This window comes from Lepidothrix coronata, unplaced genomic scaffold (genome assembly GCF_001604755.1).
Source record: "Lepidothrix coronata isolate B3197 unplaced genomic scaffold, Lepidothrix_coronata-1.0 Scaffold100, whole genome shotgun sequence".
Lineage (NCBI taxonomy): Eukaryota > Metazoa > Chordata > Aves > Passeriformes > Pipridae > Lepidothrix > Lepidothrix coronata.
The window spans coordinates 2,460,826-2,488,623 of NW_016690280.1; the positions used below are offsets into that span (position 1 = coordinate 2,460,826).

Consider the following 27,798-nt stretch of genomic DNA (forward strand, 5'->3'; position numbering starts at 1 on the left):
GACTTAGTGCAGGGGATCCTGAAACTGTCTCCAGAGTTTATATTTGGTTGGAGCTGCTCAAGGAGGCTGGCAGAGACCTCAAATACCCTGCTGCCAGTTTTGTGTTAGATGCTTTCTTATGTGGCCATAGTAGTAGTGTGGCTGCAATGGCAGAGGGACCCCAAACCACAGTATTCAGTCTGATGAGAAGCAGTGAAAACACAGCCCTCAAATCCTACAGCAGCCATAAGGGACCTTTCTGAAAATCCACTGGTGAATGATATTCCCATGTTATTATTTTCCAGTTCTGGAAAAATCCCTGAAGAAATGAGAGGGTTTGCAAAGAGTACAGTGCAGCATCCAGTGCCCATTTCACATGAGAGCGGTGAGAAAGTCACTTGTGGTATTGATCTTCACAAACTCCTCAGGTCTGAGAGAAGAGGGGCTGTCCTGAGAGCTCTGGGTCTGATCAGCACAGGCAGAGGAGTGGGAAGAAACTTTATCCAAAGTATGACATCTTTGGAAGATGAATTAGGCAAGGGCTGGAGTGTACAGCAAGGGCAGGTTTCCAAACCAAATACCTGTGCCCCCTGATTTCAGTCCTGAGCTTTTTTTTCCCCTCTGGAGGCACCAGTGTCCAAGCTCTCAAAGTCCTCACTTTTGGCCCTTGCAAAGCCAGAAAGTGGAAAATCTGGAAATGTCACAAGCAACCCCGTATCTGTGAAATTTCCTGCTGGCTTTGTACATATCAACACTTGGATGAATGACCAAGTCTCTGGTCAAACAAAACCTGCAACAATTTTTGGGCTGACCCATCTGCAACATGCCTTGAGGTCACTGCACTGAGCAGCCCTTGGGTTGGTTCTGGGATGTGCTGAGCATCTCCCCAGTGGCTCTGCTGCATCCGCAGCAAGCATCAGTTCTACAAGTCCAGTCCAGGAGCCTCAGTGGTCTTTTAGCACATCCCTTCTCTAGCCACGTTTGTGTCAGTCTCACAAGTGGAGTGTTGAGGATGCACAGTCTGTGCCCCTGCCTGAGCTGTCTGCAAAACTCACTCTCCTGTGGGACTGTACTAATCCTTCCTCCCCTCCCCAGGTGCAGAGCTTTAGTGCTGTCTCCCATCTTAGCTGGGAAGCTTTACACCACTGCTATTTTTGAGAAACCCAAGTCTGTCCATATACAGGATGTTGTTGTTAACTGTAGTGTGTATTTTGTGGTTGAGGACGATTATGCCAGGTGAAGATGCTCCTGAAATTACCACCTACTTCTTCCTCCAAGCTCAGTTTACCACTTTTGTTGCTGGTTTAATAGGTACATTGGAGGATCCAGAATTGGCTGCTGAAACTACAAATAGCCTCAGAGCAACGGGTGTAATTACAGCAGAGGAGGCAGAAAGGAGAGTACTTATCTCTTCCTATAGCTGTTATTCTTCTCTCAAGGGCTGGGTAGATCCTCAGATCACTTTAAATACAAACCTTTAATTGAGCTAGTAGAACAGATAGTCCTAGCATCCACCATTCACTTTAGAGGGCTATTTTTAATTCTGTCTGGTGCCCCACCTCTGGGGTTTGGTATGGAGGAAGCTTTCTTTAGCAGTAACAGATCCTCTGCACTTGGCCAGCTCACCTGGAGCTCTGCAGAGTGCTGTTTATAGCAGATTAACACAGACAGTTTGCCTCCTCTTCCTTTAAATAGGAAGATGTCTCGAAAACACATTGTTCATTTAAATCTTGGTTGTGGTCTCCTTCTCAGAACCAGTTGGAGAGGTTGTGACCTTGTGCACAGGAGAACTTCTCTGTGAGGCAGCATCCTAGGAATCCTGAAGACTTGCTAGATCTTGTCCATCTCTACTCATACCCTTTTGGGATGAGTATGGCCCCATAGGTTTCCTATGGAGGAACCTATGCCCTGCAATAGGTTCCCCCATAGGAAAGATCTTTCGTCAGGCCTTGCCTCTCATGTGTTGGGGGAGTACATGGTGCTGGTGCACTTGCCCACAGAAGCTTATTCCTGATAACACAGTCTGAATTCTTTGCTGCATATAACCTAGCTGTCCCAAGGAATCACCTCCCCCAGGGAATTTTACACCCCTTGGAGACTGGGAGCTGATTGTCCTCCATATCTGTCTGCTGTAGCAGCTGGAGCCTGGGGCAGGTGTGATTTCTACCTCAACCCAAAACTCGAGGCTCAGGGTAACACATGGGCCCTTTAAATTTGACCTAACACCTGCGATCAGGTGTGTGATTCTTTGGTATCACTTGTGCTGTAATCATTAACACACTCTTATTTCCAGAGCATTTGGCAAGTATTAATTAAATCTTACTGCACTAGGGGGAGAACAGGATAATATAATAGTGTCCTCCTCTGACAGGTAGCGAAGCCACAAGGCAGAGTGGCAGCTGGAAGCCAGGGCTTGGGATGGAGGCAAGTCTTGAGCAAGTTTCTGACCCCTTTTTGCCTCTTGGTGGCTTTTGGAGGCAGATGGACAAGTGCTCTGGGTACCCGAGTGCCTTGTGGTTGGTTCAGCGGGAGGCTGTGCCCGAGAGAATGTCTGTGTCTGATCCTGCCAAGCCCTGGGTGCTTCCATGGGCGCCCAGGACACAGCCAGCCCTGGGCACATGTGGGGAAAGGGGAGCTCTGCTCGGTGTATGGGACAAAGTGGGGCCGTGTTTCCGAAGCAGTGACAGCTGCCAGTGGGAAGCTCTGCTGCCGTGCTGCCATAGCGGGCAGCGCCGAGCCGGGGGGCATCCATATCCAGAGCTCTGCCCTAATGGAAAACGTGCTTGCAAAGCACAAACCAGCCTGGCCCTGCTCCCCTCCCGTGACAGCGGGGAACTGGCAGTGGTCCCTGTGTCCCGCCGTATCCCGCGGTGTACCCGTTATCCCAGGGTTATCCCGCAGTGCTCCCCGTGTCCCGCCGTATCCCGCAGTGCTCCCGGTATCCCGATCTTATCCCGCAGTGCCACCTGCCGCCGGCCCGGCTCCGCACCCGGCGATCCGGCCGCTCCCGGCTCTCCCCCGGTTCTCCTCCGGTGTCGGCCTCCTTCTGGACACAGGAAGGCTTTGTTCCCGGTGCATCCTCCCAGTTCACTCCTCCTTGGCCTATTTTTTTTCTTTTTCTGACACGAAATTTGGATCTGCAGCAGGAGGAGCCAGGCAGAGAGCAGAGCAAACCGAGGTGTCTGAATACCCCAGGGCGATGAGGACAGAGGATGCTGCTCTGCCCTACACACACCTTCCAAGTTCTACTCTTTAGCCCAGCAGAACCCACTGCAGTTTGAGTGTTTTGAGCTGGGGTCAGAGCTGGTCCATGCATTGGGGCAGCTGGTGCCAGTGCACAGGAAGGTTCCCCAAACCCCCTCAGTCTCTGAAAGCAGGTCCAGGCTGCTGTGAGCATCTCTGGTGGTGGTGAGGTTGCTTGGATGGCTCTTTTGGTGAGCAGGAAGGTGGGCAGCGAGCAAAAGGTCTCACCTGGCTGTACCCATCTCACCTGGCTGCTGGTTTGATCTCTCTCCTCCTCACTGTGCCCAAGCCTCTGGCTCACGTCTCTCACGCTGGGGTCCCCAGGGTGTCCTGGAGCTGCTCGCAGGCCAGCAGGTGCTCGGGAGCGGTGGCCTGTGCTGACCCTGGCACACGGGTCGGTTCTTGTCCCCCCTGTGCAGGAGCTGACTCTGCCTCGGTCGACCCCTTGGTGCTGGAGCAGTATGTCGTGGTGGCGGACTACCAGAAGCAGGAGAGCTCCGAGATCAGCTTGTGCGTGGGCCAGTTGGTGGATATCATTGAGAAGAACGAATCAGGTACAGAGAGTTTGGCTTGGCAGAGGGCTTTGGGTCTGCTCTGTGTCTCAGAGCAGGGGTAGGAATAGCAATCCTGTATTCTCAGTGTTTTCCTAATAGGGCCTTAAACGAAACAGCCTCCAGGCTCCTCACAGGGGTGTCCTGGGATGATGAGCTGAGGTGGGATGTGGAGGAAGAAGCTTTGGTCTGTAGGAGTGCAGACAAGACTTCAGAGCTGTCTCTAAGGGAAGGGTCTGACTATCCATGTGCTGAGCACCAGGCACCATCCATCTTCTTCAGTCTCTACTTTATGCTTCTTTGTGCTGAAAAACTTGGCTGATGGGTCCTGAGGACAAAAAGCCATTCCCAAACTTGGCAGGCTTGTTTTATTGACAGAGGGGGACACTCTCATGGTGCCCATGAAAGCCCCCATTGTGCATTCACAATTCCTGCCTCCGAACACAGCGGGGCAGGCAGCCGAGCTATTCGCTTGCTTCAAAACTTAAACTTGCTCTTAACGTCTGCAAAGGGATCTAGTCAGGTCATGGGCCCAAATTCCGTAGTTTGTTGAAAAGGGGAATTCACTCCCTGAAGTTTACAGAAGTTGCTTGGGTGGGGGGGGAGTTAAATCATGAAAATAGATTTTTAAATTCTGGAAAACTGGTCCCTGGAGGATCAGTTGCACCAGCAGCTGTGTTTGAGAATGAGAAAAATAAAAGCTACCCTCAAGCAAATGAAACCTATTAGCACAGCCAGTTCAAAAGCAATGAAAAATAATTTATTTCTCAAAGGTCAGCCCTGATTTTCCCTCCCATGCAGGTAGCTGATTCCCTCCCCAACAATCTAGTTGTTTTTCTAAATGACTCACTGGTGAGGTTCTGAGGATAATACTCAGTCTTTATTTTTTTCCCCTGAAGACACAAATAGCTTGTGCTTTTAATAACTGAGGAGCACATACTTATTTTGATTGGGCACACAGGGTGGCCCAGAATTGCTTGTGGCCACTGTGGAGCTGGCTGGGTTTCCACTGGGAGAGCTCATGTTTTAATCCTGCAGTTGCTCGTGGCTTTTCAATTTTGCTGTTTCCACAAATGTAAAGAAGGCGAGCACAGCAGGAGTCAGCTATCGATTCACAGACAGGGTATTCATCTCTGCTAATTAGCCTGGACTTGCTGACCCAGACTGAGGGAAAATGAACCATGAAGGGGGAAAAAAAGGTAGAGCAAATGTGGTGGCTGGAGACATTAATCTCTGAGAGCCTCTCCTGTTTTTCCTGGGGAGAGAATTGTACATTTCCATGTCATTCAGCTGCAGTTGTCCCATGCTCCTGTCTGTGGTCCCTTTCGGATAGTGCTTGGCTCTGTTGCTTTGGGGCCACCCCAGCTTCCCATGCAGGCAGCAAGGAGAGGTCACAGCCCCCCAGACTTGTGGTTTGGAGAGGGGAGAGATTTTCTGGCTGGTGTGAGCCCTTGGCTGAGCCACCTGCTGTTTTTTTATTCTCAGGGTGGTGGTTTGTGAGCACATTGGAAGAGCAGGGCTGGGTGCCGGCGACCTGCCTGGAGGCTCAGGATGGAGTCCAGGATGAGTTCTCAATGCAGCCTGATGGAGGTAAGAAGCTACTGGAGGCATCTACCCCAGCTTCTTGCTGCTGAACTACGTAGAGCTCCTGGCAGTACTGCATCACCCTCCCTGAACTGGGCAGGGAAAGGACAAACCCACATGTGCTGCCTGGAATGGTCCTGCCTGCTCAGCAGCTCCGGTGCTGCAGCAGGAGTGGGGCAGCTGGGTACTGGCAGTGTGACTGATGGCATCCCTGCTCCCCCACAGAAGGGGCTGAAGGTGGCACCTCCAGGGAATGCTCACTCCTGCCACCTCAGTGCCTCCTTTAGGCCCCAGGGAGCTTTTACCTGCGCTGGAGGAGGAGCAAAGCCCAGGTCCTTGGACAAATCATGTGTCTTCAACAAATACAGAACAAAGAGCACCCCTGAGCTCATGTTATGGGAATAGCAAGGTTGCAACCTCTGCTTAAAGCAAATCTGAAATGTCCCTGGAGGTGTCCTTTGTGGTGACCGCTGTGTGCTCAAAGCAGTGCAGTAGCTGGCTCAGCCCCTCCTCTGGGCAGGCAGAGGTGGGAGGGGGGCTCAGACTGGGGAAGGGCCCCAGAGGGCTCCAGGTGAGAACAGTCTCTGTACCACTCTCTGGTGCCAGCCCTATCTCTTCTTGGACCTGAAGTGTTGCCTCCTCACATCCTCTCTTGTCCTTCTCCTGCTTCCCCAACATGCTCTTCCCAGTCCCATGGAGATACTGGTCTCTGCCCAGGCACGTTGGCCGCCGTCGGACTCTTGGGGACTTGTACACCAGTGGATGGGGTCAAGGTGGACTTCACAGAGACTTTCTTGGCTGCCCATGTTTTGTGCTTGGAGCCTTGTTGTGTGCATGTTTGTTTGCTTTGCATGTGATGATCCCTGCTTGTGTCAGTCCACAGTGTGTGCCATACCTGCTCCTCATCCTTCCATGAGGCCTACTCGTGTCCACATCCCTTTCCTCTATCAGCTGTTCCTTCTCACAATTTGAGGCTTGTTTTGGATTCAGAGACTGGAGTTTCTGCTTTCCCCCAGCACATGTACACAGACTTCTTCCAACTGCTGCCTCAGTTACTGTAAAAGTGACTTTGAGCCCTGGCCTGGGATTGGTGCCTCAGGTGGGGTCAGGAGGAGAAGAGCCAGCTTGGTCTTGCTGGATGTGACAGGACATTCTCCTCTTTGACTCCTTCACATGAAGTAGGTGGGAAATCAGGCCCTTCCAGAGCTGTGGCTCCTCACAGAAGAAAAATCCAGGAAACCTGCATGGTGGGGATATATGAATGTCCAGGTGTGGATTTTGGAGGCAGATTTTTCCCCAGATGGCCTCCACCCTATTGTGGCACAGCTTAAGCACAGGCAGTTATTTTCCTGTGTTTCTTCCAGAGAGGACAGGACAAGGTGAGGGAGAGGGGTGGATGGATGGTTCTGTTTGTCTGACATATTGTCTGCATGGTTGTTAGGATGTTTTCCCTTCCTCCTGAAGGGAAGAACATCCATATCCCTGCTTAACATCCCTTGGTCTGATGGACAGAACATCAGACTCTTCTCCAGCCTCCACACATGGCTTTGACCAATGTCTTGGAGATGGAGCTGTTGAACAGGGAAATTCCTGTAGACCTGCTGCTGTAGACTGGTTTGAGAGCTGTGTGTGAGGAGTTGCTCCCTGATGCCCATGGGATTTCTTTCCCCTTATAGGGGACAGTTTTTCTGTAAAAGCTTTATGAAAGAAATTTGAACTGAAATGGACGCATGGAAGAGCTTCTGTGACAATCTGTAAAAAGACAGTCTTTAGTCCTAAGGGAGAGGAGGAACTGTTTTAGACAACTTCTTGGGCCAGAGTAGCTCTCCAAAGTTTACATTTCCAAATGCAGCTGTGTTTGTTTTGAAATATATTTCACTGTCATTTCTCTTCAGAATGGTTGTGTATCTCTGTGTGTTTGCACCTAAATTACAACAAGAATTATCATTTATCAAAGCACTTTATAACCATTTTTCAGCTGAGCCCAGGTTTCCATGAAACAGTATCTCCATGAAACTGTGCTCTCTTTCCAACAGAGGAGAAGTACACTGTCATTTACCCCTACACTGCAAGGGACCAGGATGAAATGAACCTGGACAAGGGAGCTGTGGTCGTGGTGATCCAGAAGAACCTGGAGGGTTGGTGGAAAATCAGGTACTGTCCCTACCTCTTGCTCTTCCCTGGCACTGCAGCTGGGGCTGTGCAAAGCAGAGACCCAATGCGTGTGGGATGTACCCAAGGGCAAGTCTGAGGTGCTGGGGAGGGCAGAGTACCAGAACTTATTTCTCTCCAACCCTACAAAGACCAGTTGATATTCAAGCACAGCTTTGGTTGAGAATCTTTAAAATCCCCTGATTTCCTATGCTGGGAGGTGGACTGTGTCACAGCATCACATGCCCCAGCAGTGCAAAGGGAACTGATGTGAGAATGTTACATCACGTCCTGCTGATGGGAAAACCAGCGAGTGTCCCAGAGGCAGGCTGGCTCCTCTGGCTCTGTTCAGATGCTCCTTCAGAGAAGGGCCATTATCTGGGCCAGGTCTGCTGCATGCAGGGTATGCTGAGGCCAAAGGCTCCAGACCATCCTGAGCTGATAGTTGTTTTCTGCTGGAAGCTCATTTTCTCATCTGTGGTCCAGCAAATGGCTGGACTTGATCGGAGTGGGAGCACTGCTGCAATTTTCTTAACCTTACATTGAACCTGTGGTCTTGGCAGCAGCACAGCCCCAGAAACACATCCATTGACTATTTAAGCAGAGGAGAGCTGCCACAAGAGCTCTAAAGGCTATTACAAGCTCAGTAGTTGGTGCCATCGGAACGTAGTGGCTGCAGCCCAGCCAGCGGGGAGAGTCTCCAGCATGGCAGGGAGACTCTGCGGATGTGGTTTTTTGATCAGGTCACGGGGCTGGTGTCTCTCCTAAACGGATTTAGAGCAGGGAAGGGATCCAGGCTGCTGGTGCTCAGGCAGAGGGCTTGTGCTTTCCCCAAAGACCAGGTACATCAATCCAGCAGCAGCCCTCTGCTTTTTCCCTCTGCTTCCCCTGCCAGTGCGCTTCATTCCTTAACTGCTGCCATTGCTGAGGTGAAAAGAAAATGGGGTTTTGCACCGTTCCCAGCCCTTGTCCTGCTGGCTGTGGCCAGCTTGTGTGGGAACATTAGTCATGACTGGAACTCTCCGGGTGCCCATGTGCCACTGAGCACCCAGTGAGCTCGTATTGCCCAGGACAGATGGTACATTCAGTCAACATGTGAGCTCTGGCTCCAGGGATGTCCAATGGCTCCACACCACTTGGGTGCAGTGATGTTGCCATTCTTGCCCCAACAGGTACCAGGGCCAGGAAGGCTGGGCCCCTGCCTCCTATCTCAAAAAGGGGAATGGAGACATGTTCTCACAGAAGCTGGGGCCGGGCTCCTCTGCTCATTCCTGTGCCTTGGATCTGGATGGCATCTCCCGGCAGCAGGTGGTGGCGAGCCGAGAGAAGGATGGGCTCACTGGGCAGAGGGATGGGAGGTTCGACAGCCGCCCCCTGCCCAACGCCGACATCCGACGCAGTAAGTGGCCGGTCAGGGGCAGGTGGGTGGTGGCTGCAGCTTTCAAGTGAGGTAATGGGGCGTCAGACAGAGGCTTGCAGGGGCTGTGAGTTCTGCAGCCGGGTCTCCTAAAGGGTGTCATTGCACACACGGGTGGGGCACAAGCACAGAACTTCCCAGGGGCCTGCTGAGGGTCAGCGAATGGAGCGGGGATCACCTCCCAGGCTGCAGATTCATCTGGAGGTGCTCTCCTCTCAGAAGCCGGCGTATCTGAAGGGAGCCTACAAGAAAGAGGGAGAGGGACTTTTTACAAGGACATGTTGTGACAAGGACAAGTGGAAATGGCTTCAAACTGACAGAGGGTAGGTTTAGATTGGATATTAGGAAGAAATTCTTTACCTGTGAGGGTGGTGAGGCCCTGGCACAGATTGCCCAGAGAAGTTGTGGCTGCCCCATCCCTGGAAGGGTTCAAGGCCAGGTTGGACAGGGCTTGGAGCAACCTGGTCTAGTGGAAGGTGTCCCCATGGCAGGTGACACCTTCCACACCTTCCAGAACCACCTTCCAACCCAGGTGGTTCTGTGATTCTGTGGTTCTATGATTGTAACCCCTCTGCAGGCCAGGTCTTCTGGGTCAGTCCTGCAATGCAAAAGCAGTTTTATGTGGTCACCTCAGATGCATTTCCCAGCAACATCTGAAAGCTGGTTTCCTTTCCCTTCCTTTCCCTTACCTTCCCTTGAAACCTGGGTGACCTCTGCTACTCAGAGTGCCAGGGAGACAGATTCTTCCTTTGTGTTTCTTTCCCTTGGGGCAGGTTTGGTCCTTGCCTGTCTGTTTTGTCTTGTCTTTTGCAAACACACATGTGACCAAATGCCAGGAACTCAACAGCATCTGGAATTCTTCCTCCACAGAGTCACCAAAGATGAGGCAGAGGCCACCTCCTCGCCGAGACCTCACCATAGTAAGTGCCAGCTGATGTAGGAGAGCAGCAATGGCAAAGGGAGTGGGAGAAGAGCACTAAAAGGAGCTCTGGTGACTGGTTATTCTTTGCCTGAGATCTTGCCCCTGTCCCTGGCTGTGCTGGTGTCTGTCTCTGCAGGCTGGTGGGCTGTGGGGATGTTGTGTCACACCTGCTGTAGAAACACACTGATGGGTTTCCTTTTTTCTGGTCACAGCCACGTGGTTTGAACCTGCCTAAACCTCCTGTCCCTCCTCAAGTGGAAGAGGAATATTACACCATCGCTGATTTCCAGACTACCATTCCTGATGGCATCAGCTTCCAGGCAGGAATGAAAGTAGAGGTGAGACTGTTATCTTCCCTTCACCTATCTTCACATCAATGCCGTGCTCCTGACTCCCATTGCCCTGGGACCTGTTTCAGGCAGGAGCTCCCCTTCCAGGCAGGGAGGATCTGCTCACCATGATATTCTGGATGAAAAATGGGCATGGTGATACATGTGATTGCCTCTGTGTAATGTTGTCATCAGAGTGGGAGAGAAACCTGTATGAGCTCACCAGACTTTGGAGCCCCAGATGCTCTTGGTGGCCTCCCGTCCCCCGGTCATGGGTGCTGTGTTAGAGCTAATGGAAAATAAAGCCAAACCACAAATCAGGTTAGAGATGGTAGTTTTTTCCTTGGTTAGGCTAGGTGTAAAGTTAAAAGCGCTTCCAGAACTGCTTTCCTGGCACACCCTCTTTGCTGGCAGAATCCCTCCTGCAGATGGGATTTTGCTTTCTCCATGTGCTGATGTGATTTATCCCTTGCTAAGAGGATTTTCCTTTAGGGCTGCCCCAGTCAGCCCCTCCCAGGCCTCAGCCCCACTCCCGGAGCTCCAGAGTCTGGACTGTGTCCGATCCGTGCAGCATCGCTGCCGGTTGATCGCTCCAACAGTGCCACGCAGTGGCCACCGCCAGCACCCGGCATCCCGCTCCCGGGGATAGCTCGGAAACAGCTCCTTGCCGCGGCTGTTCCGTTCCTCAGCTCCCTGGCACGCAGCTCTCCTTCCCTGGCAGAGGTCATGACCGGGTTCCCCTCCCATTAGATGCCAGTGCTGTGATTCCATGGTTTTTGGCTGGAGAGGCGCCAAGGCCATGTGCCCCCCTGACATAATTTCGGAGACACCCTTTTGTGCAGAGAGGGATCCCACATGGATGTCTGAGGTTTCCTTTCCCCTCGGCAGGTTATTGAGAAGAATCTGAGCGGCTGGTGGTACATCCAGATCGAGGAGAAGGAAGGCTGGGCCCCTGCCACCTTCATTGATAAGTACAAGAAAACCAGCAATGCATCCCGGCCGAATTTCCTGGCTCCACTCCCCAATGAGATGGCCCAGCTCCGGCTCGGTGACGCCACGGCCGATGGCAACAGCAGTGAGGAGGCGACAGGGCCGTGCCGTCCTCTGCCAGAGGCTCCTCCTAACGGTACGGACTGCAGTGGGAGGTGGGCCAAAGACTGGAAGGGGCGGGAAGGTCCCGAAAGTGGGGACCTTTCCTTTGCCGGGGGCTATGAGGAGATCTCGGACCGTGACACAGAGGAGAAGCCCAGCCTGCCGCCCAGGAAGGAGTCCATCATTAAATCAGAAGGCGAGTTACTTGAGAGGCAGAGACCTCCCCCCAAGCCCCCAGGCATGATTTTGCCCATGATCCCACCCAAGCAGTCGGCAGCCCCAAAGGACAGCAAGAAGCCAGAGCTCAAACCAGAGAAGGGCAAACTTTTCCAGCTGAAAAACGAAATGGGACTGGAATGTGGACATAAGGTGTCAGCCAAGGAGGTGAAGAAGCCAAACCTCCGGCCCATTGTCAAGCCAACCAAGCCAAAAGCTGAGCCTGTGGAGGACAAACCTGAGCCCATCACCCAGAATCCGTTCTTGAAGTCTAGACCTCAGATCAAGCCAAAGCCTGCTGCATCCCCCCGGACAGACCCACCTCCAGCTGATGATAAACTGGACATTTGCAGCCTGCGGAGCAAGCTTAGACCTGCCAAGTGCCCAGAGAAGCCCTCCGAGCAGGACACTGCTGCCAGTGAAATCTCCTTCAGTAGTGCTGTGGTCTCTTCGGAGGCTCCTGGAAGGTTTCCAGAGCGACCAAGCATGGAGAACAAGCCCCTGCCCAAGCTGGACAGCTATACCACAAAAGAGGCACTGCCCAAATCTCCCCTGGGCCCAGCAAACACCCCATGTGCCAGGGACGCCCCACCACAGCGCCCCGTTGTGCCACCTCGCAGACCACCCCCACCCAAGAAAATAGGGGGTCCTGCCCCTGGCCCCGCAGTGGAGCTGAGGGCCCCAGCACGGGAAGCGCCTGAAATCAGGTCATCTGCAGTGCCAGGGAGGCCCATGCTGGTTCCTCCGAAAGCCAAGCCCTTCCTCTCTGCCTCCATCCAAGATGAAGCCAAAGCAAAAAGCAGCATAAGCCCAAAGGTCATTTCCAAACCAGTGGAGAGAGGGGACCCTAGGGAGAGGACCTCAGCCCCTGTCTCCAGCCTGGACATTACCAGGGAAGCTCTCTATGTGGCAGTGGCGGATTTTGAAGGCGACGAGGAGACCAACAGCTTTAAAGAAGGGACTTTGTTTGAAGTTCGTGAGAAGAACAGCAGTGGCTGGTGGTTTTGCAAGGTCCTGACAGGGGGGCCGTGCTGGGAGGGCTGGATCCCTTCCAATTACCTGCGGAAGAAGCCGTAGCCACTCCTCTGCTTGCACGGCTGGAGGTTCCCTGGTCTCTCACCTGAGTATTTAATTAGCAGATTAATTTATAGTTTTCTGTGAGGCTGGCTTTAAAAGGAAAGATAATAATTGAGATCCCACGCATCCCAGCTGGTGGTGCCTGTTGGCGGCAGCATGGAGGAAGCAGCTTGGCCTCCCCTCCCCACCCATTTGCTCCCACCCACCCTCCTCCCCACATTCTCCCAAGGACTTGGCTCCTGTGCCATCCTGGCAGCCCAGACATGCAGCTGGAGCTGTCTTGGCCAAGCTTCATGGTGTATGATGGCTCCCGTGGTTCTCTGTGCTCAGGAGATGGACTTTGATAAACATTTTGCCACCTGTACCATGAATGGTACCAACAAAGATTTATGGGTGGAATGGTACCAACAAAGGAAATCTGGCTGCACAAAAGAATTTGCCTTTCCCTGAAGCTCAGGGTCACAGTTAAATGTTGTAGGTCACCTTGCTTAGTCCAGGTGTGTGCCAGAGCCATTGGGAATGTGGCCAAAAGGAGGAATGATTGCTGAGAACAGGGTCCCTATAGCTCTGTCTGCACGTGCAGGCACAGGCATTGCCCAGTTAAGGGCTGTGCCTTGCTCCACCCACAAATGCCACAGGACCCTCCCTGCTCTGTGACAACAAGTGTTAACTTAAACATCCTCCTGATGGAAAAAAATGGAGAGAACTACACACACACTCGTCCAACAGGTCCTCTCTGTGCTGATCCAGGACACCATGCAGGCTTCTCCCCTGCAGTACCACAACCAAACGTCAGAGGGGTTTTGCTGAAGAATACTATGCAAGGCACAGAGGACCAAAATGACCCCAAAAGCCCTGGAAAAGGGATGCTTTGCTTTCCTTCCCACACCGACTGCCCAGCTTGTTGGACTAATAGGGGACCACCCCTTCTCACGACCCACTGAGCTTCCCCGGGCTGGCGGGCAGCAGCCAGGAGGTGGGTCCTTCCATAGGTGCTGATATTATCAAGTGCAATCCAGAATGTGGGAGTTCAGCTCCTCATCACAACCAGTTGTGAGGTGTGTCTGGTGCTCAGGGGCTGCTTACCTTGTTTGTCACCCCACCTGCCTGTCTTCCAGGTCCTTTCATTTCACGCTGTGTGACAGGTTGCTTGGGGAGCTTCAGGTCAAGCAGAGCCTGGGATTTTTCAGCGCTGACATCCTTGCCTGCCAAGCCTAATCTTGCCCACAGTGTTGCTTATCCCAGCAGGAGGATGAGCATGGATGAGCTGTCTTTCCCCAGTGCCAATTTCTTTCCCTCTGTCCTTGTCTAACTTGCAGGTTCAGGGCCGCATTTCTCTCCAGAAGAGCTTTAAACCTGGCTCTTGGTGGGTTTCATAGAATCACAGAATAGTTCGGGTTGGAAGAGACATCTGGAGGTTATCCAGTCCCACCCCCCCAGCCAAGGCAGGGTTAGGTTTTGTGTTGACCAAGCCCTGTTGCCCTCTCTGGTCTAATTGCAAGTGTGAGCACTGCAGCCACATTATTTTGCTGCTGAAAATAATTACAGTTTTCCCTCTAATTTGAGGCTGGCAGAATTGAAGCAGTGTTCTCCACTCCCCAAAATGCTTGCTTCCTTCTCTGTCCCATATTTTCTAGCCTGAAAATGTAGAGTTGAAGATCCCTCTGTCTGCATATAGAATGAAAATGGTGGTGCCTGTGGCCAGGTTTGTTCTGGGACAGTGATGGAGCAGTTTGTCCCAGCGCTGGTTTGATCTAATAGAGAAGTCCTGACCATCCCAGTACGGCCTAAAATCCAGAAGCCCCAAGATTCAATTTTAGCCATGGGAATTCATGCACCCCATTCTCCCCTTGATTGCTCTTGCTCTCACCTGCAGTTTTTTCATCAGCCTCTGATCAGAGTGACTCACCTGAGCTGGCAATAAGTGATCCATTTGCAACCCAATCTAGTAACAAAGCTCCTTGTGTGGCACATTTCGAGTTGTTGATGTGCTCCCAGGAGAGTTGCAGGGTGGGTTGGGGGAGCAACACTGCCTTCACTCTGCACATCAGTTGCTCCAGTAAAGCCCTTCTGCTTTGGAAAGGAGTGGGGACAGGATGAGTTAAGCCAGAGCTACTTGTCAGCCAAATCCAGCCCTCTCCGTATCTGAGGAAGGGGCTGGACCTGTATCCCCCTGTCCGCTCTGGTAGTTTCATGCAGGGGTGAAGGGGCTGTGTGTCCTTTTCTCAGGCATTGTGTCCTTGCTCTGTCTTTGCTGAACAGCCTTTTAATCTCAGAATTGCCTCTTATTGCTCTCTCTGAGACCTCACTGCCCTGGCTTTCCTCAGAGAGGACTGTGTTGTTTGTGTGACCTCCGCACTAAATGAGGGCTATTCCCACTTCCCTCCCAGACTGAACCTCAGAACTGGTAGTGCTTCATTTTGCTAACACAAGTACTGTATTTGGCTCATTGAGCACGTGACAGGATCGCTCCCTTGTTCCCAAAGAGCTTCCAAGAGGGCAGGGATTACTCAGTATGTGCTGACACCTGCAGCCTTACCCCTTCCTACCACTCTTCTGTCTTCAAAGGGACTGCAGGCTGGACAACTCCAGTCGGGAAGATGCCAAGAGCCATTGGGCTGGCAGGGTTCTGCCCCCCATCTGATACCTGTCCCCCAGTTCAGCCATGTGTGCCCCAAGCCAGGCTGTGCCTCTCTGTACTTTGCACGTCACATGCGGCCGAGCTCCCCGACTACCTCGTGAGGAGGAGGAGGGCAACCACGAGTACCCCGAGCTTGGCCACGGGGTGCATTACCCCATCAGGCAATGCCCAACCACCCAGTGCAGTGTCAGGGTTTGTGACAAGGAGGGGCATTGCCATGGCTTGGGGCCCACGAGCCAGGTGTTGGGGACACGCCAGGGTTTGGCACATCCCCAGCAGGCTGTTGGCCCTGCTGTGCCCTGCTCCTCACAGGCTCCCTAAACCTCCAAAACCCATTTGTTTGTCCGTGTCTTGCTATATTATGTAAGTGCATATAAATCTACATTACTGTGGGTGGGTGGGGGGCAGCAGAAGGTAGATGTAGCTGTGTACATGCCTATCTATACTTTCACCTTTATGGGATGGATTTTTTTTTTTATTTTATTTGGTGGGTTTAGGATTTTTTTTTTTTTGGGGGGTAGGGAGGGTTGTTTTCTTTTTTTTAAGAAATAAAAAGAAACTGCTTGACTGGTTTCAAGCACCTTAGTGAACCCGTGTGTGGCTGGTGTAATTCTGGGGTGCAACGTGGTGTGCTGCTCTCCTGTCCTGGCAGCTGTGGCTGTGCTCCCACATACAGCAGTGCCTGGGAGTGGTGAAGGTTATGGGTACCCTGGCAGATCCTTGGGTCTTGCCCAAACTTTGATAGGTGTCCCAGCAAATGAGCTGGTGTAGTGCAGCGGTTGTGTTACTGTGATCTCAAGGCAGCAGAGTCTGGTGATTTTGGGGAAGTGGGGGGAGAGAGAGAGGGACTGACTACCCATCCTCAGGAGGGGCTCTTGGGGGTTCAGGCTGGCCAGGGAATGGAGCTGCAAGGCTCAGGCAAAAGAAGGATTGGACTCCAAAGCCCAAGTGCCTGACAGAAGGCTATGGTGTTGCACACAGGCAGTGCTTCATAGGGAGTGGGAAAGAAGTGAGGGAAAAAAGACATGGATGAGCAGCTTGCACTGGCCCAGCTGACCACCTGCCAGCTTGGGACTTGCAAGCCCTGTCCATGCACACCCCCAGCTGTCAGGTGCCAAGGACCCCCAGCAGGGCTGTGCAGGCAGCAGGTACCAGCCCGGTGCCTCTGGATTGGCAGCAAAGAGTGCCAAGGAATTCTCTCCTTTGCTTCTGTTGAAACAAAAGAATAGTCCCAGCCACTTGTAGGAATAAGTCCTGGAACAATCAGACCTATTTCACTCCACTTCTTCAAACTTGGGAACTGATTCCCCTATCAGTATAATCAGAGGATGGGGAAGAATTTAATCTCGTTCAAATAATGTTATCAATCATGTAGCATCAGGCCCCACCTTGCTTCACCCGATGGCTGTGTTCACTCAGCTGCCTGCAGCACGTGCCCCATGCCATGACCAGGTGTCTGCCCGCCCACACTCTGTCCAGGGCTTGTCCATCAGCACCCCAGCACCCGCCCTGATGCTGCCACTTGGCACCCCGCAGCAGGTGAGTGCACCAAGGAGAAATTCGGGGCCTGTGACATAACCTGGAGTACTGCATTAGCATGGCCATGTGGGGCCCAGCCCATCTTGGGCAGCTCCTTGCAGGTGCCAGGCCACATCTCATGGGCACACTGCTCCTGGCTCTGAGCAGTGCCAGCTGCTGCCCAGATCTGCTGTGCTGGCACAGAGCTGGGCTTCGGCCATGGGAGGCTCAGTTTCAGCTGATACCTGTGTCACAGTACCCAGGTGCAGGGGATGGGAGTGGGCAGTGGTTCTCCACGCTCTCCCTGGGGTTTGGGCCAGCAGAGGCTGGAACAGGTCATCACATCAATGCTAACTGTGGTGCAGAGCTGCTCCATGGCCTGAGACTGGCAGCATTGGCCTGCTGGCATCTCAGAAGGATCAGCTCTGTGGATAAAGTGGGGCAACAGAGTGTATAAAAAAGGCATTTTAGTATAAATAGCCACTGTCAGGCTCCCTCACCACCTGTGGTGAGTGAAGGGTTTCGTGTGAACACTTAACTCTGGCCGTGTGCTTGCCAGGGCAGAGTTATGAATGAATTTTTCCACTCCACATTAAACCACATCTGAGGCTGCTTGACTGGTATCTGGCTTCAGCAGGCCACATTTCAGGATATAAACAGTTTACAGAGCAGCCTTCTGTTGGCCTCTGCTTGTGAAATAAAGAGCCAGACCAGCCCTTCTGCTGTGTTTGCATCACCCCTCTCCGGCCACCCACAGTCCCCAGGCTGCCACAGCCCCAGCACAGGCACAGGAGCAGGATCAAGCTGGCAGCTGCCTTGCTTGAGATTGGGTAAGAAATTCGGGGCACTTCCTGATGGCATCTACCACTGAACCCTTTCACCTCTGTAGCCCTAAAATACACCCTGCCCGCCAAACTTGCAAGTGTTTGCAAAGTTAAGGTAGCCAGAAAACCCTCTTACGCTTCCCAGCCCATCAAGGGACTGAGCAGCCACTGGGCTGTGACTCCCAGAAGCAAAACACAGCTCATGAGAGGTATGTAAAGTGTCTTTTTTTTTTTTTTTTAAGCAGATGAAGAGAGCTGCCCTGACCCTTCCTCTCTGGATCAGTCTTGCCATGCTTTGCAAATCATTCCCCGGCTCAAGCTCTTTTAAACATTCTGGAGCACTCTGTACAAGCCAAAGTTTTATTTGTTTCATAAACAAGTAAAATTATATTAATGTAAAACAGGTAAATGGACAAAAGTAAAACACACAGCACTGAACACAACGCTATAGAGTACTGACATGTAGAAGTGCAGTTCCCCCCCTCGTGCGATGCCCTCCCTCCCCCGGTCCCCCAGATGATTTGCTTGAAAAGCCTAATACAGAGGTCCAAAATCTGATTCAGCTTAAACAAGATGTACAGGTCACAGTATTGAATCATAAAGGTAACGACAAGAGAGTAACTGTCTCAGAAAGGGGGAAAGTAAAAGAGTTCCCCAATCTCATCTCTTTCTTCCTTCCTTTCTTCCTTTTTTTAAATTTTTAAACAAAGAGGTTAAGGAGGAGAGGGGGAAAAAAATCCATGGAAATAAACACTTTTTCACTCCAGTATATATATATATATATATATATATATATATACATACATATATATATATATATATATAAAGCAGGATTCTCAGTGAACACAAAATTCTAAAAAACTACCATTGATCTGTGCTGTTTTCTCCCCCCATCTTTTTTTTTTTCTTTTTAAAAGTTGCTTTAAAAAGGATAAAAAGTGCACAGACACCCTTATAAGGCACAAACAGATCTTCTGTACAAATAATATATCATTGGACTGTTTAAAAAAAATAGCAATACGAATACTAACAATTAAATCTGAAAGAGGCTACCTTTTCCCAGACATTTTTTTTTTTTGAGGCCTATTTTGGAAAATTCCCATTGCTCTCAGATAGGCAGGGTGACACATCCACTGCTCTCACGTCCTGTTTGCTGCTCAGCCGTGCTCCAGACACTGTCTGAGCTGGTTCCCTTGCTGGCATCATTGGGTGCTGCCCTTCTGGAAACTGGTCTTGGCTGCTACAGCAAAAATTCAGCCTGTGCAATGTGTCCTGAACAGCTCAGGCCCAGCCTGGGGTGGATTTGGTATTTCTCCTTGCTGGCTTAAAAATACAAAAGAGAGCTAAACCAAAATAAACCCCACCCCAGGCGTGCACCAATCCTGCTCACTGAGGACCTGAGGTGCCGGCCAAGCAAATGGACTCTGCTCTGCTGGTGTGGCTGTGCAGTGACCAAAGGGACTGGGCACCCCTGCAACCAGGACAGCAGCCCTGGGAATGGCCACTGGTGCTCACAAGCCCAGATCTGATCCAGGCTGGCATCGCTCGCAGTGAGTGGATTCTGACAGCTTTCCTTGATTTCCTCAAGATGCAAAGGCTTCCCACTGCAGCCTGTCCCCAGGCAGGCACTGACCTGCCTGGCCCTTCATCCCATGCTGACATACCCTGCCATCATCATGCCTTTGGTGCTGTGCCCACCCACCGCAGCCAGACCCTGATCTGCCAGTGTGGCACCCGGGAGGTCTCTAGGAAGGCAATGCCTGGGCAGAGGGCAGCCAGGAGGTCCAGGCAAGGCTCCAAACGCAGGGAAGCTGCCCTTGCTACCTCCTTCAGTAAAGGTATGAGTGAACTCGTGCCGCAATTGTGGTGCGAGTGGCTCTGCTGAGGGCTGAGCACACTCAGCAGTGGCACAGCCAGCGCCATCAGCCAGGTTTCCAAAAAGGGCTCTGCAAAGTCAGTGGGCCCTTGTGCTGATGCAGCAGGGCAATGGCTGAGAGATCTCACTCTAGAGCAGCCTCTCATTTATACACTTAATTAAAATGTTCATCAGTTCTTAAAATTAAAAACAAAAGGTTTCCCCGTGCTCTGTGAACTGGCAGGCACAGCCCACTGCAGGAGGAGAATGAACTGCTCTCCTGGGTGTGCTCTCCACAATGGCAGCACAGGGCTGGCTGCTGGTCAGTAACCAAATACAGCTCTCCTGACACAGCCAAACCACCACCTGGGCAGCAGCACCAGGAGAGGGCTGTGCACCCACAGCTACCTGCACCTTGGAGGAGAGAGGAAATGGCCAGGCGAGATGACAGGCACTGACAACCTCAGGCTGCCCCTCTGTGCCCAGAAGCCCTGAAATGTACAGGAGTTGCTATTCTGCTTTTTCTTTTTCGGACTAAAATTGCACCTTTCTGAAAAAGCCGTTCTTATGCACTTGGTAGCACACGGTCACCGAGCTGCAATACCAGCCCCTCTCTCATCCTCCCATTTGCATCCTCTCTCTTTTTCCCTCTTGGACCAGCTGGAAGCTGGTCAGGCTCAGGCTGAAGGACTGGACAGGGGCTGTGCAAGTGGGCAGAGGGCAGAGGACAGAGAATGGAGGGTAGCTCCTAATGCAGCAGCAGGGAGGAGGACACTAAGCTCCTCACACCAGTCCCGGTGCTGCACACTCAAATGCTGCTCAGCTCATCCAGCTGCTGCCTGTAGCTGTAACATCACACCTGAAACCCATTTACCTTTTAAGTCCCAACATCTACTAATAGCCCCAGAGCCTTTTTCTTTCCTACTCCTAAGTAAAGCCAAGTGAGATAGATCCCTGTTTTTCTCAACAAGTTCTCATCTAGTGTTGAGACCCAGCTGTGCTGGAAAACTGGGAAAGGCAGGAGAAAGACCAGGTAAGATCAGCACATACACAGTCCTCAGAAAAAAGGTGAGCCTGCTGGGACTGGATCAGAAATTAATTTCTCACCACAGGCTCCAAAAAGTCCCCTTGGTGGGGCAGGAGGAAAGCTGAGCCCTGGCACTGGCTGTGGGGGAAGGTCTAGGACAGGTCTAGCCAGGCAGGATGGGGTAACATGGCAGCTGTGCCACCTGCCAAGAGGGCAGAGCAAAATGCAGGTGTGTGTGCCTGGAGATGGCAAACACCATCACAGCCAGGATTGCAGTGTTCCCATCCAAACACTCCTCTCATCCATGGGCTGGAAATTATGGCTTCATCAGGCCTGAGTCGCCCCTCATAGCTGCCCACTGCTGGGGCTGGCTGGGCTCTCAGTGGGCTTGTGCTCCTCACTGCTACCCCATGGCAGTTCTCCAGGTCTCAGCCTCCCTGGCCAAAAGTCTCTGCTCTGCCACAGAAAGCAAAAGCTGCTTTATCTATGTCCAGACTGGCTTCTCCATGTAGCCCAGAAACCTGTTCACGGGGACGGAACCCAAACAAGTGAGAATCTGGCTGTGCTATTATTTGGCTTTAGCTAGTTCTCCTTACACAGATAAGCAGGACATTTCCAGATCAGTTTTGTCCACTTTGAACCCTCCCGCTGGGCCTTATCCTAATTTTGTTCCACCACAGCACAAGCATCTGGCAGCATCCCAGAGCTGTTCAGGTTTTGGGGTCAGGAAGCCCAGTGGCACCTGGCATTGACCAAATGGCAACCTCCCCTTGCAGGTCCACACCATAGCAAGCCTCCTCCGGAGCAGGAAGAGGGAAAAAAGAACCTTTGCAGGGGAAATTTCTCATTTGCAGCTGGGTCGGGTGCAGACCGTGATTCCCCGGATTCGCCTGTGGGCACACAGCCTGGCCATGCCTTTGGGCCCTACATGATCCTCAGCTCAATTTAATCCCTGAATTGTGCCCTACCTGTCAAATAAGGAAACACAGATAACGAGCCACTTGATAACGACTGACCAGCACGATAACCCATAAGCAGGGACGGAAAGGCGTGGTTACTGCTAGCGGCGTTCCCCTTCCTACAGCCCGAGGCGGGCGCTAAGGGCGGTATATTTTAATAACATCTTTGATGACCCGTCGGCAGATTGGGCAGCAGGCGTTGAGCTGCTTCTTCAGCTTAAGACCGCAGGTGTTGCAGAGGCACATGTGTCCGCAGGTGTAGATCACCGTGTCCACCTCGCTGTCGAAGCAAACGGTGCATTCCCCGTTCTTGCTGCTGGATGGCTCCGGAGGGGGGAAGACAGGAGAGATGGGGGGGCTCAAGGGGGAGCTTGGAGCAGTCACTGCAAAAGAGGAGGAAGGAATGAGATAATTCAGTCGCCAGAGCGGTGCAAACCTGACACTGATCAACACACACGCTCAAGTCAGTTTTTAAGGCTCTTCCTGCCTTAGTCACTGCCTGGTTTGTTTGGCCAAGCAACCCCAGTGTATTCCAACCAGTAGCACAGTTCCAGTTCCAGGCAGAGCCTGCTATCCCTTTTTTACACATCCGTACATTTTTTGAACAGTTCTAGGGATGTTGATTCCACCACTTCCCTGGGCAGCCTGTTCAATGCCTGACCACCCTTTCAGTTAATAAATTTTTCCTAATATCCAGTCTAAAACACTCTTGGTGCAATTTGAGGCCATTTCCTCTTGTTATTTGATACTTACAAGACAGATCAACCCCCACATTGCTCCACCCTTCTGTCAGAGAGTTGTAGAAAGTGAGAAGGTCCCCTCTGAGCCTCCTTTTCTCCAGGCTGAGCCCCCCCATCTCCCTTAGCTGCTCCTTGTGCTCCAGATCCTTCCCCAGCTCCACTGCCCTTCTCTGGACGCGCTCCAGCACCTCAATGACTTTCTTGTCATGAGGGGACCAGAACTGAACCCAGGATTTGAGGTGTGGCCTTACCAGTGCACAGTACAGGGGGACAGTCATTGCCCTAGTCCTGCTGGCCATGCTATTGCTGATACAAGCAACACGCAGACTTTCTTTAGGCCATGAAAATCTTTCCACCACTTGGTGTTTTCCTACAGTTCCTTCTGTCAGTCTGGGAAGAAATGTAACATCTCCCCCTAACCTTGCCCTGCTGTCTTGCACAGCCCCAGCCCCATCTCACGCTGGATTCCTGTCTTGCTGTGGTGGGAGCTGAGGGCCAGGCTGTCCTTACCCAGCGATGACTCTGAAGCCGATGACGACCTGTTCACGCTGAAGGCCATGTCTGAGTCACTGTCGTACTGGGAGCCACCGGGGGATCCTGAGGGTGAGACGGTCACTGGGCTGGACTGCACCGTGCCTGAGAACACAGGAGAGAGCTGAGTTGAGCTCACCATGGGCAAGAGACACCCCAACCCCAGCTAAACACCTGCTGAGCTGCTCCCACCCCACACACACAGGGTAAAGCCCAGCTTCTGAGTTAAGTGCTGCCCCTTAGTAATGATATGTAGTGACTTTGGAGGTGCATGATTTTGGATGTGACCTCCAGGGTCTGGACCTCATTATGCAACTGTACGATGCCTGTTCAGTACTTCAGTGAAGAACCAGGTTATCTGACATTTGGGGTATAAAGTCACTTCCCCACAGTCCCAATCTCTCCAGCAGCAGTGGCCTCAAGCTGTCACTGTCTCACTGTCAGCTGGGTAAGGGCATTGTTTTGGATGAGGAAAACCTGCTTTACAAAGTCATCAATGTCTGCTTTTCTGATAGAATCCCTTCTGATAGATCCAGCAATGGATCAAAAGTGCCAGCTGATACCCGAGCTGTGGCAGTGCCCGAGGAGTGATTACTGTCCAATACATGTGCTTAAACCAGGGCTGTGCTCACAAACATCATCATCCTTACCAAGGCAGGAATTTAATACCTTTTGGCTGGAATAGGGAGTTTATAAAGAATTCCTTTAAAAACAAAGCCACTGAAATACAGCTGCCTCCCCCAACAGCCATCCCTGCCTGCTGCTTATTTTACGTCTTGAGTCTCATCCATTTCTGGGGGACTTATATAGGCTGCACACATCTAGGTGACAGCCACCATGTCCCACTCACTTTTGTTTGCAAACACAAGGTGAGATCAGGAGCTGCTTCCTCACATCGGTGAACACTGTGAGTGCAAACCTGTAGCTCTGGTTCTGGACCAGGGAACCGCACAAGCCAGGTGCTCCCCGATATCCTTTCTTTTGGCTGCACTTACCCAGTATTTTGAGCTGGTTGATTACACCATGGATTGTAAAAAACACCCAGAGAGACTGTGAGGTGTCCACACACATCAGCATTCCTCGGCTGGCTCCATTCACCCCGTGGTGCACCTCTCCATTCGGCAAGACCATGAAGCTGAGAATGTCGCCGTTGTTGAGGACCGGGAACGCTCGGTAAACCACCCAGTACTCCTTGCGGTCCAAGAGAAAGTCCGGATCTGCCGGGAGCTCATTTGTCCGTAAAGTACTCGGATCACAAGAAGTGATGCCAAATGAAAGGGCCCCGTAGTATGGCAACCCAAGGTGTCCTACTTCCACAAAGAGGCTTTCACCGATGTGCAAAGGCCGGTCAGAAAACACCAAAGTCCTATTGCTTTCTTGCCAGTTGGTGCACGCAACCATCCGGTCCTGAGAAAAGGTGATGTCAGGGCCGCGGGTGGGGTGGAACCGCAGGTCTGTGTCCAGGAAGGCCGGGACCCCCTGCGCGTGATGCCGCCGGTTTGGGCAGCAGGGGATGATGTGGTTGTCTGTCGCAAGTCCTGGTACCCGGCTTAGGTTTAGGTTTGCGATTTTAGCCACCACTTGGTTGTTCTCTAGCTCATTGTTGTTGAAGTTGGCTGAGTCGTGGTTGCTCTGTGGAAGGCAAGTGCTGAGCCGGGCAGTGCTGAGCCGGGCAGTGGTCATGGTCTCTGCGAACATGCTATCTGTGAGATAAACCCAGTGACACAGGCATTAGAGTCAAGATACAACTGCCTACTTCTATGGTTATAATTATTATTTCAGCCTACAGATTCAGTCTCTCTGAATGGAAAAAATCAGCCAGAGGTCAACCAGTAATTGGTGGAGAGTCAGGTGTGGAGCAGGCAGAAGGCAGACAAATAGCTGCATCTTGGCACGAGCCAAGAAAAAACAAGTGTTTCAAAGTACCCATGTGATCTGGGAGTTCCCTGCACTGGCGAACTGGAAAAAGCTGTAAACCAGTGTGGTCTTACAGCTTTCTCAGTGAAAAGGTCTAATAGCTTTGAGATCACTCTGTAAAAGAAGGAAACATCACAATATCTTGTTGTCCAAAGCTCTTGTGCCAGTCAAATCCACAACACAGTGGTGGGCAAAGGAACAAAAGCACAATATTCTTTCAACACTCTTTGTCATTGCCTTATAACTGTGTCCAGGCACAGGTATGTCTGAGAGGTCATTTTAAGGAAGATTTCAAGTTTTGTATCTCAGGGGTGTTCTCAGCCCTGCAGAGATTTTGAATGGAGAGCTGGTCACAAAAGCTACTTCCTGCAGGTGTTAGAATGATTTTTATGGCAGAGAATTGTTTTCCCTTTTCACAGCAAAGAGAAAGTCAGGATGTTGATCCTTAATTAATTTTCCAGATTTTCACTTCGGCCATGCCAGGCTGGGGGGATGATGTGAAGGTGTGGAGAAGCTTGGGAGTGTCCTTCCTTCTACCTCCAGCCCTGCCCAGGGCAGCCTGGACACTTGACTCTGAAGGCAAGGCCTCAACCCACTGAGCAAAGTTGAAGCATGTGGAAGTAAAGAGTCTGTGTGAATGAAGCAGGCTCCTGGTCTTCCCAGAGATGGGGGTGAAGAAGCCCAGCACCAACACTGCCTGCTCCTTGAAGGAGAAAATCACCAGGCTTTTACCAAAGAAGGAAAAACACTCAAATCCAGCCAGCACCTGCAAAGCAGAGGCTGCCCCTCTCAGCAGCAGGAGAGGCTACTGGGGTAGACTGATGCCTGGACCAGCTCCTTCTAGCAAGGACAGGGTGTCTGGCAAGAAAGAGGAATAAGACATCCAAGCTTCATGATGGATATGCCCCATCCCTGGAAGTGTTCAAGGCCAGGTTGGATGGGGCTTGGAGCAACCTGGTCGAGTGGAAGGTGTGCCTGCCCAAGGCAGAAGGTTGGAACTGGATGATCTTTAAGGTCCCTTCCAATACAAACCATTCTGTGATTCTACAATTCATAATGCTGAAAGATGCATTTTGTGCATCAGAACTGGAGTTATATTTTACAGCTTTCTCAACTCACAAAATTTTGGGAGGAAGAGACAGAGACAAGCACATCATCTAAGACACCACCACATCTGTAGCAAAGAGTTCGGGTGCCCTGGTGCTCCAGATCATCGCCCTGATCATCATGCTGAACATTGCCCTGATTCCCAAGGCAGTGTGCAGGGTTTGGTATTTTAATAAAAAAAAGAAAACATCAGAGTACAGGTGCTCCCAGGCTGATTCTTTCACTCTGCACACTTGGATGCTGCAGGCATGACAGGAGGTGGGGGGGGGGCAGAAAGATGCAGCATTTTATTTTTCTAACTCCAATCTAATGAGGAAGAAGGAAGGCTCTGGTGAAGCAGCTGCCCTGGCCAATACAGCAAACACTTCTGCTCTGTGATGAGCACCAGAGGCTGGAGTGCATCGCAATTGCAATTACAGGATAAGCTACTGGTAAGGTTTAATTACACATTTGAGGCACAGCAGACAGGGAAAAGTGTTGTTTATGTGTAGCCTTCTTGCCTGTAAAATAATTGGCACCATTCAGAAGAATATGTGATGTAGCTGCCTGCCCACTGGACTAACCATTTCACAGTTTATCACTGGTGTCTGCTCTGTGCCAGGACGGCAGCACCATCCCCTCAAGCAGGTGCAGCTGAGTTTGGCTGTTAAAACTCAAATCAGCTCCTAGGAGCCTCTGGGAAAGGGCAACACTTGTATTTTAAAAGGATTCCCTGTGGTGTGGCCCAGTTCAAAACCTTCCATCTACCACTGAATTCATTTGAAATTTCAGTGCCATAAAAGTCACAAAAGGAAAGTTATTCCATGGCAATCAGCTTGGTTTGCTAATGGGAACAAATTCCTCCCCTATTTCAGCCCTCCCCAAGGATGATGCCTTTAAATCAGCCAGACACCATCTGAATGCAGTGATCTGTGTGATGCCCATGTGTAAGGGAAGGCTGAATCAGGTCATGTCTGCAAATCCAGCCCCTTAAAGTGCCAGCCTGGGTGGGACCAAGGCAAAGAGAGAGAGGCTGGGGAAGGGCTCCAGGAAACTCTTGGGTCGTTGGTGGTAGTTTTCAATGGACTGGCAGTAACTGGTAGCTGGGAAAGAATGAAGTCAGCACTGGTCATCTTTGTCTGCTCAGTCCCTGGGTCTTTGCTGTAAGCAGCACCATGTTTTTCCACACCACAGCAGCACATCCAGCTCAGAGAAAGCTGGGTGAAGTCACAGGTAAAGATTTCCATTGATCCCTTCACATGGCTGCTATAACATGCAGCCTTAGGGCTTTCCATCACATCTCTAAATATATTGCTTTCTGGATCCCTAGTGCTGGCAAAAGGAAAACGGTTAATTTGAGGTACAAAACCAACAGCAAATCAATTTTCTTAAGTGTCCCACAGAAATGATCAGCCAGATGGATCATGCATCATTTCTACCTGATTATGCCTCTGTGGAAAGAGCAACCAGAAGAGCAAACACACACTTACCTAGTATCTGCACTTCATGGGTAATTCCGTAGACGTCTATGAGTGCCCAAAGAGGACCGGAAACTTTAATACCACAGTGAAACAGTATTGGCTCCTCGTCATTAATACTGTAGAAGACTCTCCCATGACGATCAACCCAAAAGGCCAAGATATTGTCCCTCACAGCAAACCTCTCTGGCAAAGCTTTGGCCCAGTATCCAGGACGGGTCACCAGGTCAGGACAGGCGTACTTTGGTATCTCGTCAGAGCTCATCTGTGACGGGTCGTGGATGGTGAAGCCGAAGCGCAGGGCCCCGCTCCAGCCGTGGTGCACAGCCACCAGCTTCAGCCGCACCTTCTCGTAGAGGTGGATGGGCCGGTTGGTGAAGGTGACCCCGTTGCAGAAACTGTTCCTCCGCGTGGCCTTGCGGGAGTGAACGTCCAGGCGCACGTTCTTGCCTTTGGCTTGGGAGTGGAAACGCGGCGGCTCCGTGATGGCGAGGACCGAGCGCCTCTCATGGCTGCTGTTGGGCAGGCTGTAGTAGGGGCGGCTGGAGACAGAGCGGGTCTGGTGGCTTGTGTCTGCAAAAGGAAAAACCAGTGGCTCTGTCAGAAGTGCTTGACCCAGGCCACGTGCTGGCTCAGCCCTGCCTTGCCGGGGGTACCTTGC

At 51.6% G+C, this 27,798-nt stretch overlaps 2 protein-coding genes across 2 annotated transcripts in view; one reads left to right on the top strand and one right to left on the bottom strand.

The window, feature by feature from the left end:
• Positions 1-15,668, top strand: part of SH3PXD2B (SH3 and PX domains 2B) — a 70,094-nt gene extending 54,426 nt beyond the window's left edge. Inside the window, exons 7-14 of the mRNA XM_017822864.1 lie at positions 3,642-3,776; positions 5,259-5,363; positions 6,047-6,130; positions 7,394-7,511; positions 8,681-8,907; positions 9,796-9,845; positions 10,060-10,185; positions 11,065-15,668. Of these exons, the coding sequence (XP_017678353.1) occupies positions 3,642-3,776; positions 5,259-5,363; positions 6,047-6,130; positions 7,394-7,511; positions 8,681-8,907; positions 9,796-9,845; positions 10,060-10,185; positions 11,065-12,561 (2,342 nt within the window). The 3' untranslated portion in view covers positions 12,562-15,668. The remainder of the gene's footprint in view (positions 1-3,641; positions 3,777-5,258; positions 5,364-6,046; positions 6,131-7,393; positions 7,512-8,680; positions 8,908-9,795; positions 9,846-10,059; positions 10,186-11,064) is intronic.
• Positions 15,669-17,890: 2,222 nt separating this feature from the next.
• NEURL1B (neuralized E3 ubiquitin protein ligase 1B) overlaps positions 17,891-27,798 on the bottom strand; it is a 33,289-nt gene continuing 23,381 nt past the window's right edge. The window contains exons 2-5 of the mRNA XM_017822988.1: positions 27,150-27,710; positions 23,652-24,359; positions 22,636-22,761; positions 17,891-21,768 (exon numbers count right to left, since the gene is read on the bottom strand). Of these exons, the coding sequence (XP_017678477.1) occupies positions 21,524-21,768; positions 22,636-22,761; positions 23,652-24,359; positions 27,150-27,710 (1,640 nt within the window). The 3' untranslated portion in view covers positions 17,891-21,523. The remainder of the gene's footprint in view (positions 21,769-22,635; positions 22,762-23,651; positions 24,360-27,149; positions 27,711-27,798) is intronic.